Source organism: Lactuca sativa, chromosome 1 (genome assembly GCF_002870075.4).
Source record: "Lactuca sativa cultivar Salinas chromosome 1, Lsat_Salinas_v11, whole genome shotgun sequence".
Lineage (NCBI taxonomy): Eukaryota > Viridiplantae > Streptophyta > Magnoliopsida > Asterales > Asteraceae > Lactuca > Lactuca sativa.
In genome coordinates, this window is record NC_056623.2 from 173,587,949 (window position 1) to 173,599,266 (window position 11,318).

Genomic DNA, 11,318 nt, shown 5'->3' on the forward strand with positions numbered 1-11,318 from the left:
CCGGCTACCAAGAAGCAACATAAGAGTCAATATCCTTATCATTAATCTTGTAAACAGTAATAATATGATGTGATCAGATCCTGAAACTAGTATTGAAAGAAGAAAAACTCTAAGTGCACTAGTTGAATAAGTTTCGGCTTTTATAAAACCTTAACCATTAAGTAGCGTTTCAATTTGGGGATGGACTGAACGTATACTTTCTACTAATGTTATAGTGCAACAAGCATTCATTATTCTACAATATGTTTGCATGTCAATGGAAGCTATAGGTTGCAGCTGGTTTATTTTATCTACACTGTTTTACATCTTGGTGTGTACCTTTTTTGTTATGTTATTTTGGTTTTTAATTGATGTTGGTTTCCAATAATTTGTCCATTGTTAAAACATAATGAAATAGTGTACAACTGGACATCAAACCAGAAACTGACCTTATAGGTTATAGGCACATTGTCAATAAGAAATCAAATTTAATACTTTCTATACAAATTTGTCGCCGTATTAACCTATGAAGCACTTGTCATCCAACTTCATATTCTCTTACAAATTTGTATCTTTCTTGAGGTTAGAATTAATCCCTCTCGCAATAGAACTTTTTCTAATAAGATTAAGAAGCGCATGTATGGTTTTCCATATACAAGAAATCATTAGCTTAGTCTGTTAAATTATTTGAAATAAGACAAAACAGATTAAAAATTGTCGCAGGAGACACAATACTAGATACAACTATAGGTAGGGCAGAATGCCAAAAGCAGTATAAGTGCAAGAAATAACAGTTGTGTTTATTTGTTAATTATATCACCCATCTTATTTTCATATATTTCTGTTCTTACAAAATTACACATACTAGATACATACTACTTACTCTGTCTGTTTTGAAAATTTACAAAATTAAAAGATTGAAATTTACTTTGAAAAATTTTGTTCAGTCAAAAAATGGTTATGTATTTGAGTATTTCCTCTGATTTAACCTCTCACCACATAGTAATTCTTAGGTAATAGAAGAAGAATCAACAGTCGTCTGTTTAATTTCATGAATTTATGCAAAAACATCTTCGGTAAAAGGTACGCGAGTATCATGACACGGTTGGTTATGGGAATGGGGTTGAAGCTGCTCATAGTTTAATTGTCGTGAAGCTTCATACAAACCAATGCCGACACTAACAGATAGATTAAGACATCTTACATAAGTTTCAATCATTGGAATTTTAATCAAACCGCCACCAAGTGCTTCACTTTTGCAGTCAACCAAAGCTTCCGGTGGTAGGCCCGTGGTTTCTGACCCAAATACGAGCCAGTCCCCTCTCCGATACGAGAAATCCTGCACGAGATTTTATAATTTATATATACCAATTTGTTTATTATAACGTCCTACTTTCATTTTTTTTTTCCTATTACAACAAATATAATGATAACATTGTAATTTCAGTTTTTTTAAATACAAACTCCCTCCTTAGTATTAACTATAGCATTGTAGTTTCAATTTCAATCATACTTTGAAAGACCTACCCAATTTGCTTTGTATTTCGATGACATTGCTATAGATTTCTCAAATTACGATGTTATTTATTTATTATAGGAAGAAAACAAAACAAAACAAGGATGCTATAATAGACAAATTAATTATTTATTTATTTTTGTTGAACCCAACCCAGCCCAAATAATAGGAGTCTTGGTGACTTACAGAATGAATGTTTGTCCCTCTTTTAGTAAATGCCAGCAACCTTTTTTCACCTTTCTGTTATCACAAATGATTGAAGTTATAAGAGAATAAGTGAATAACAGCTGAAGAAAAGCTTTTAAAAAAAATAACTACCTGTTGCTTGAAATAGTCTCGAAAATCTGCCCATGAGCTGTGCACTTTAACAACTACATATCTGATGTAAAGATTAAGGAAACAACATTCTGGATAAAATGGAATAAACAATGTAATGATTACTGAAATGAGTTGGTTAAAAACACAAATATAAGAGTATATAATAAAACCATATGTACGAGTTAATTTTTAAAAATAAGATTCTAATCTAATTTCATTCCCATCAAATGAACAATTTTGATGGTAGGATACGGCCAGTAATCAAGTCCAGCCCGCTTTAGCTTTGTATCATCCACCTCAAATCCCAGTGGCTGAAGGAGGAAAAAGTTTGACCATTTTATTAAACAATGTAAGTTGTAAATAAACCGACTTTTGTTTAATATATTTTCTAAGCTAAATTGTAAAATAAACTTAGGACAACAAAAGCTGATGTGCTTACCTCAACCAGGTGTAGCCCAACACCTGAAGCTGCACAGCTTCTAGCAATGCACCCAGTGTTTCCAGGAATCTGCAACAGATCATAGAAATTTCAAAAGCAATAATGCTGGATCAACTCAAAAAGTACAAACAATCAAACTTATCAAACATAATATCATGACTAATTTTACACTTCTACATAGTACAAGTGTAATGTAACAAAGCAATACTACTGTTTAGAGGTTCCTTCAGGTTTGTATCTATTACATTATGCTTGTTTTTTAACAAAATCCAATGCTCATGTGCAAAACTACAGCAAGATTACTATTCATCATTTTCTATTCTGATTTCTAAAGGCGTTGTTTATGAAAACATTTCCTGTGGAAAAAGAACAAAATGCAAACACCCTCAAACCTAGTCTTACAAACAACTTAGTCCAAAATGTTTATATAATAAAGATTTATGTAATATATCTTTAAAGATATTACTAATATAATTATTATTAGACAGATTAAAAGGCAATGGAGTTATCAGGGTGGATTCCGAACACCTCAGCTGGCCGAAATAGTGTTTATTTTTAGTACGAACTGAAGCAATAAGTTTACCTGTGGAGAAACCAAAACAACTTGAAGAAGTTTACCCTCGGACACCTTGCTTCCCGCCACACCAATCCCACTAACCAATGAATCCCCAGTCGAATTTTCAGCTGCAAAATACACAAAATGCTACTTGTAATTCATCAAAACTAAGCTTTAAATAACTCCGCATCCTCGAAAATCGACTACAGTCCTAACTAATTAAATTAAGTATGATGCTGAGAGCGAGAAAGGGGTATACACAGTGAACAAAGGGGAGACGAGCGAGAGGAGTAATGAGAGAGCGGGGAGTTGAATTTATTTTTGAATTTAAGCAAGAAAGATGGGCAACGACGAAATGGAGCTATTCCTGAACAGTGGATGTAACATGGCGTCGTCATAAAACCTAGGGTTTTAAAACCTGCTGTTGTCTCCATTTTATGCTCTGCGTCCTATCTCTTGTGTGTTAGGGCCAATGCTATGGAAAGAATGATTTTTTATTCAAGAGCTAAGTTATTGTCTTCTACCAACTTTGGTCCCCAGATTATTATTACTTTCAACTTAGTCCTTCTCCTTTCAACTTAGGTGTTTGTTTTTTCGAAACCAAAATTCATGAAGTATGCGGATCACCTCTGTAACTCTTTGTAGAAGAAGAGATGGACCAAACGGTTGTAGCCTGTAATAAGAAAATTGTTTGTTTTTTAACATTTGCAGACTGTTGCAGTAAACTGTAATTTAAAACTGATTTTACAAAATTGAAAATAGTTCTCAATACCGAAATTTTAATAATTTTAGTTTTGAAAGATTGAAATAATATTAAAAAGAACATGTAAAAACCAAAATATAAAAGTTCTTAAAATATATATATATATATATATATATATATATATATATATATATATATATATATATATATATATATTATCAGTTTTTTTTAGAAAAAACTAATTTTGAAGAACATAAAAAAATAATAATAATAAAATTAAGAAAATATTGCAAATAATGTCTACAAAATTCGTAAAATAATAACACATATTAAAAAAAGATGCAACCGAAACTGAAAATATTATTAAAAAAACGGTAAAAAAATTTAAAAAAAATCAAAATTTAAAAAAAAAGTTATAAAAAAATTATGGAAACTATAAAAATGAATTGTATCAAATCTGTAAATCAAAGTTTAAAAAAAATCAAAGTTTAAAAAAAATCAATTTATACTAAATTTCTAAAAAAACACTTGGAAAAAATAAAAGTTGAAAAGGTATGAAGAGGCAAGTCAAGTGTTTAAATCTGAATATTTAATTAATTAAATTTGAATATTATTTAAAGTTGAATTTAAAATATGAATATTTAAATGGATATATTGTCGTGTAGAACATGTGTAGAGGTTTTGTTGTTGGATTAGGCGTCTAAGCCCATAACTATAATTGGTATGTACTTGACCCGATAGTAGCATGATACTTTTGGGTTGCCTTCACTAAAGCAACTTGACTGGATGAATTATGGAGAAAGAGGTTAATTATGATTTATTAATATATTATAGGAATAATATATTAAAAGAGAAATCATATTATTTAATTAATATTGGTCAAAAATTAATTTAGAATTAATTTTGTGGTCAAAAGAGATTAATTAAATTAAGGGGACTAATATTGTAATTATAAGATAATTGCAAAATGGGTTGTGGATCCCTAAGTTAAGGGATGGACGAAATTCTTGTGGAAGCCCACATAGAATTCATCAATAGGGTGTTCTGGAAGGATCATATGGGATGCTTAAGGCCTAAACAACCAAATTAGGTATTTGACTGAAACCTTAATACCTTAGCTATATAAGGAACCCTTGGGGAATCTTATTTTTGGCCACTTGAAATCCTAAGAAGAGTTCCAACCGAAAATTAGTATCTCTAGCCTCTCTCCCATATTCCTCCAACTTGTTCTTGGTGTTTGTATCAGCAATGGCTCGCACTAATGCTCGAAATGAAGTTTTAGTTCGGTTAAGTCCCAGATCACCCTGCAATGTGACCCGTTTCCCGTTTTCAACAAAAGACATGGTTAGTTCTTTTTAGTTTACACACGTATCGTCCAAAGTACATAGCCAGTTCATTCCTAAGATCACATCATTACTTCCTAATTCCAAGGGAAAAAAGTCGCTAGTAATTTGCAAACCTTGTAAAGCTAAGGATACATCCTTACACGTGCCATAGGATTTATCAAATTTCCCGTTTCCTATCATCACTCCCGTAGGCTTTTTCCTTTTATAACAAGACCAATAGGGACCACCATTTTGACAGATAGAAAAATATGTGTTGTGCCGCACTTAATAAGAACCAGCACTTCACGCCCTCTAACTTTACCCCTGAGTTTCATGGTGTGGGGTGTGGTTATCCCCATGACTAAGCTTGTCGATAACGGCATCATATCTAATTCTACTAGCTCTTCCCCTTCTTCGCACTCCTCTTCATCCTCCTCCCCAACTATTAAAATTTGCAATGATTTATCCAAACATTTATGGCCGGGACCAAACTTACTGTCACAACGAAAAATACAACCCTTTTGCTTTTTATCAGAAAATTCAACATTTTTCATTTTTCTGTAGGGTGCTCGGTTTACTCCGCCTTCCTTAGTGTTTGTGGTGCCGTTTTGGATTCTTCATTCTCCGTCACCCGAAAAGAAGTTTTCACGTTAGTTCCGAATCGCAAACACGAGTGCTAACTTAATGGCTTGTTTTAAGCCCATCGGTTGCCTCGTCTTTATCAAAGTTTGTAAATCTAGTTTCATCCCTTTAATAAATGTATCTTCTAATATCTCCTCCGACACATTTTTAAGATCATCCGCCATTTTTTCGAAAATGCATACATAATCTCGAACCGACCCCTCTTGTTTAATAGTGAGGAATTATTGGTGTAAGTTACCGTCTCGAGAGCTTTGAAACCTATCTAGTAACCCGACCTTCAACTCCTCCCATGATTGGAATGGGGTTCGTTGGTAACTCCAAAGAAACCATGATAGTTCGGGTCCTTCCAAACATAAAACTAGAACTCGAAGTTGTTCACTAGAATTCATCAGCCCTTGCATTTGAAAGAAACGTTCTGCTTTATGAACCCATTCAAACACTTCTTCTCCTTCGAACAAGGGCATCTTTAATTTCCGTAATCGGTAATGTGGGTTGGAGTTCCACCATCTTCCATGGGCATGGTGGTTGGGTATCTGTAATAGGTACCATACGGGGACTGTTTTCAGTAATGTTAATTGATTTCTTCTTCTTCCGATCCCCCGCGATTGTAAGAATAATACCGCCCGAGAAAAATTTATGGGTTCTGAAGGACGGTTCATCCTAATTGGCAACAAAGAATGGCTGGTGTTGGACGAATGTCATTGGAAACGTGACTGTGGCTGACCGGAAACCCCTGTTTGGGTATACCAGGGAATAGGGGTTGTCATGTGAACAAGAATTGTCGTGTCAACTGGAGCATATGTAAATTAGGATGACATATTTTGAGTTTGAGTTTATGGGCCCATACTTGGTGGTGCAAATGTTATTTTATTTGAAGGCTGGGATTGTGTTATGTGAGGTATTGAGGACAACATTAATTTGAAGGTCGGGATTGAGTTACGTGAGGTATTGAGGACAACAACGATGTTGTTGGTGACTAGAACGGTGGTGCCCCTGGAATGTGAATGGGTAACTGGTGGCAGCCCGGTGGTCGTTGATTGATGGAGGGATGCAGACGGAGCCAATTGTTGAATGGATACAGGAGGAAAATATGGTGGGAGAGATGTCGATTGGTGCATACCTGGTGGTGAGGATGGTGTCGTGGCGACCATGGAGGTAGTAGCAGCGGTGACTGATGTTGGTGGTTGATGATTAAGTTTGAGAAGCACCGACATGAGTTGCATATGTTTTTCCTTCTCCTATGCCTTCATTGCCGTCATCTTCTAGTCAGATTCGGTTCGAATTGTCGCCAGTTCTTTTTCCACTTGCTCCATCATCATTGGGTTCCTCAGGCGGAGATTCCTTGCTATCCGATCTGGTTGTGGGTTTAGAGGCTGTGGCATCGATTTTGGGCAGCATCTCAACCAGGCTCTGATACCAATTTGATATAAGCCAATCATGAAGAACATTTAACTAGGAACGCATGAGTACTTTTATTAAGAAAAAATAACTGAAAGATGAACAAAAATTATGAACTATCCTACCTTAGAGGCATACACCTTTATTTATAGCTTCTATGAGTAATCCTAATCCAACTATAAAACATAACTAAAAGGAAACTTGACTTGCAATCCAAAAATACTTCTAAAACTTGTATAAGGAAACTTCTGCTAATATTGAATTAAAAGATAATCAAATATCTCTTATTGGTTTGGGTCGCCTCCTGTAAACCTTATCTCATCTCTTGGAACGATTCTCATCAGATACCCTCAAGGTAAATTTCTTTGTTGGAGAGTTGTGTTAAACCGAATTCCTTAATATGGTGTTGGTAAGAACGAGGTAGGTGTTAATTCCACTTTGTGTGTGAGATGTGTTGAAGATGAGGAAACGGGAGACCACCTGTTATGGGCGTATTCTTTTGCTGGTGAGATATGAGAAAAAGTATTTTGTTAATATCAAATGGATTATACAAGTTACAAGTACATGTGAACTTCTAGTTAAAGCAAAATCTATAGAGAAATCATCAAAGTGTAAGAAATTAATTCACACAATTGGTTAATTTGACGTGAGAGGAATGATCATACTTTTAACAATAAACTGTCTTCTTCCTCATAGGTTTTTGATGATATCTTAGCCAATTCAAACTTTTAGATCACGAATAAAAGAAAAAATCTGATTTAGATCGAAACTTATAGCGTTTTTCTCCAATTTTGGCTTTACGTAGTTTATCTTGCAATGTTGTAACATGTAATTGATCCATGGATCTTTTAGCTTATGATATCTTTTTTTACTATAATTTGCGGTTAAAAAAAATGGTAATTGGGTGTCATTTGATATTTTTGGCAAAATCTCGTGGTAAATGACTAAAATCTATGCTCGAAAAATAAAGTAACAGACCATGGTCAACGCAATAGAAACTTGTATCTTGGGGAGAAAAGTAGATCAGTTAAAACAAGGCGGCTTAGATACAAGGCCGTTGGTAGTCTTCTCTCTTGTTTTTCTGCTGTTCGTCGTCTTAATCGCCTTCCATACCAAAACCCTCACACACCAAACACACAGGCTCATATCTTCTGCGTGCAGCATAATCTACAAACCTTTTGGGTATTGACTAGCGTTTGATCAACTACGGTTGTTGATCTATTTGAATTATACCTAATTTGGGAATTGGAAAGAGGTCTTTCCTAATCTTACTTTGATTCGATTGTTGATGAGATATGGCGAATTACCATGGGGATTTCAACCAAAAGATTGATTATGTGTTTAAGATCGTACTTATTGGGGACTCAGCGGTGGGGAAATCTCAGCTGTTAGCTCGGTTTTCTAGGAATGAGTTCAGTTTAGATTCAAAGGCGACGATTGGTGTTGAGTTCCAGACGAAGACTATGGTCATCGATCACAAGAACGTCAAGGCTCAGATTTGGGATACTGCTGGTCAAGAAAGGTGCTTCGTCTTTCCCTTCTCAGTCTATCTTTTATCTTGATCAATGATGATTGCTTCGCTTGTTAAATACACTTTTGGTTCTTGAATTTCTCTGATAAACTTCTTTTAAGAAAGTAGTAGACTGGTTCCAAAGAGTGAGATATTGACATCTTTTAACACAAAAATATGTTAGAACTGTTGAACATTTCTTCTCATTAGATCTCCGATGCTTATTATAATTTTTAGAGGAAAGGTCTGGCTATGATGACAATTTATTTCCCAAATGGGGTTCTTTTTGCCTTGATATCAAGAACATGATAGAAATTGGGAACTTGTTTTCAGCAGAAGTTATTAGGCTAGTTTATAACTTTGGGTTTAGGGTGTTACAAATTTAGAATGCGTGCCTAAAACATTAAACTAATTTGATGATATATGGATGAATCGACATACCATTACCACTGAACCAAAATATATGATGAAATTGGAAATTTAATGTTGAAAATTCTCTAGACAGCTACCTTTACCTGTTAGTTGAGGGAAAACTTATTAATACGTTGTTGTACAATGAATGAATATATTTTTTTTCTTATTAGGACAATACAGAAAATTGCGTTGTATTTTAGCTGAAGTGAGTAGATTTTTGAGAGTAGAATGTTAGTATATGTTTTGAGTTTTGGAGAGAAAAGAAGAAATGAATGAAAGAAAGTAGATTGGTATTTGTTGCAGATACCGAGCGGTGACAAGCGCGTACTACAGAGGAGCTGTGGGAGCAATGCTGGTGTACGACATAACGAAACGTCAATCGTTCGATCACATAGCCAGGTGGCTACAAGAGTTACGTGGCCATGCAGATAACAACATCATCATCATGCTCATAGGAAACAAATCCGATTTGGATTCACAACGTGATGTGTCCATGGAAGATGCTAAAGAGTTTGCTGAAAGAGAAGGTCTCTTTTTCATGGAAACGTCTGCCCTTGAGGCCACAAATGTGGAGCCCGCTTTTCTTACAATCCTTACAGAAATTTATCGAACAGTTAGTAAGAAATCTCTTGTTGCAAATGAGGAAGCTGAGGGGAATTCTGCCCTTCTCAAGGGGACAAATATTCTTGTCCCTGGTCAAGAGCAGCCCGTGTATGGAGTAAGCAAGTTTGGGTGTTGTACATCTTCATAGAACATGTATTAATCAGGTCTTTCTTTTACACAACAGTTGACTTTTTCATGTCAATGCTGCTACTTTTTCGTGTAAAAAATGGCTGACTTTTAAAGAAACTTATCAACCACGTTACAATTCATGTCAAATACTCTAATGTAGAAATGTCATGGTATCAATTGTGTTACAAAACCGATATAAACTCCAAATTTGGTAATTCTTCGTTTGATGGTAAATCATATATTCCATGATTGGGGAAATTACGAGATATATTATCTGGTGATATCCAGCTGTTTTGATTTTTGCATTTGCTAGCCTTTAATATGTGCAATAAAGATCAAATTATCCTTTGTTTAACTATATTTGTTATATAAATGACCATCTGATTGGCTATTGGCCATTTTTTTTTATCGACTATAGATAGTTTATAGCTTCTATATGAAAGTAAGAAAGAAATATTAAAGTAGCATAGGTAATGATCTTTGTGGAAAATCACTTTTTATTTGTAATTTTGTTGTTTCTTTGGGACTCATGAACTTAACGGGAACAAATCTTATAACAAGTGTTTACTGTTAATTTGGTGTGAAAATAATTATTTGATATATAAAGTCCGAGTAAACAAGACTTCCTCATAATTCAGAACATTTTACAAAGTACTTAAGGAAATTATTGTGTTATTGTATTATTGTTTGGCATTCATTACATTTGGACTCATGAACTTAACGAGAACAAATCTTATAACAAGTGTTTGGGAGGTGATATATCTACGGATGTTTTTGATACATCCACATGATTTTTAAGTAAATTGACAACTATACCCCTACCCACTTATCTCCCCCCCCCCCCCCCCCCCCCCCCTCCTCTTTGATCGGTCATTCCTTCGGCTAGTAAAAGGTAACTGATTTCATGCGTATTTTCATTTGTCTCCTGAGAGAGCTCTTAAACAAGATAATAACAATGCCGGCAAAACCCACTTCAAGAACCACACAATCCTCACATTCCGGCAAGAAGGTCAAAGAATCCAGCAAAACGCTGGCAAGAAAATCATTTTGTGTGCCAAACTGAAAGTGGGTTCTCCTGAACGAGCATTGAGGAAAATGATCCTTCATCCTTCAAAATTTTACATAGAGAAATAAATTGTCAGAAAGCTTTGCGATTGTGCTTTGTAATTGTGCATTTTTTGCTTCATTTTAGTGTCTGAAAATAGCCTTGAAACTGAAAATAGCTATGTTGTTGGTCACTGAAACTTAGTTGAGCACACCACCAGATAAGACGATTAAGATAGAGGATGAGAGTTGCAGATCCAACCACCAAACTCTAGCAATTGTTCATGGTCTTTGGTAATTAGAGGTTGTGAATGTGTTCTTCCGGTAAACATCACCTTCTCCGGCGAACTTCTTTTTTCTCCAGCAACATTATGATTCTTGGTTAGAGTGTTTCCGGCTACTTCCTGTCTTTTCTTGATGGTGTCAGATGTTGTAGTGACCGGCGACAAGAGGGGTAAAACGAGGCGGGGTAAATCGAGGAGCTGGATTTAAGAAAGAGAAATGTAAGTTACACTTTTATTCGTTTTTTGGTGCGGTGAGAGAAAGGAAAGACCGAGATCAAAGAAAATGGGGGAAGGGAGATAAGGGGTAGGGGTAAAATTGTCAATTTACTTGAAAATTCTGTGGATATATCAAAAACGTCCATGGATATATCAGCTCCCCAAGTGTTCACTTTTGATTTGGAACAAAAATAGTGAACTTAACGAGAGCAAATCTTATAACAAGTGTTTACTTTTGATAT

General features: G+C 35.0%; 2 protein-coding genes across 2 annotated transcripts; one reads left to right on the forward strand and one right to left on the reverse strand.

Moving 5' to 3' along the window:
- Positions 1-996: 996 nt before the first annotated feature.
- On the reverse strand, positions 997-3,286 carry LOC111906665 (uncharacterized). Its single transcript, XM_023902445.3, has 7 exons — positions 3,068-3,286; positions 2,836-2,936; positions 2,253-2,321; positions 2,066-2,124; positions 1,814-1,874; positions 1,682-1,735; positions 997-1,318 (listed from the first exon to the last, which is right to left on the reverse strand). Exons 1-7 carry the CDS (start codon positions 3,240-3,242, stop codon positions 1,037-1,039), a joined length of 801 nt encoding a protein of 266 aa, XP_023758213.1. The 5' UTR covers positions 3,243-3,286; the 3' UTR covers positions 997-1,036.
- Positions 3,287-7,893: 4,607 nt separating this feature from the next.
- LOC111906660 (ras-related protein RABA4d) lies at positions 7,894-9,679 on the forward strand. The gene is made up of 2 exons (XM_023902431.3): positions 7,894-8,398; positions 9,104-9,679. The coding sequence occupies exons 1-2, from the start codon at positions 8,172-8,174 to the stop codon at positions 9,549-9,551; spliced, it is 675 nt and encodes a 224-aa protein (XP_023758199.1). The 5' UTR covers positions 7,894-8,171; the 3' UTR covers positions 9,552-9,679.
- Positions 9,680-11,318: the final 1,639 nt, after the last annotated feature.

What these genes read in the sequence shown, in the direction of transcription:
- LOC111906660 (XM_023902431.3), top strand. Translation starts at nt 8,172, where the DNA reads ATGGCGAATTACCATGGGGATTTCAACCAAAAGATTGATTATGTGTTT. An exon ending in GATACTGCTGGTCAAGAAAG is followed by an intron (nt 8,399 to 9,103) that starts GTGCTTCGTCTT and finishes TATTTGTTGCAG; the next exon opens with ATACCGAGCGGTGACAAGCG.
- LOC111906665 (XM_023902445.3), bottom strand. Translation starts at nt 3,242, where the DNA reads ATGGAGACAACAGCAGGTTTTAAAACCCTAGGTTTTATGACGACGCCA. An exon ending in TTGTTTTGGTTTCTCCACAG is followed by an intron (nt 2,322 to 2,835) that starts GTAAACTTATTG and finishes GATCTGTTGCAG; the next exon opens with ATTCCTGGAAACACTGGGTG. An exon ending in GCTGGACTTGATTACTGGCC is followed by an intron (nt 1,875 to 2,065) that starts GTATCCTACCAT and finishes TCTTTACATCAG; the next exon opens with ATATGTAGTTGTTAAAGTGC.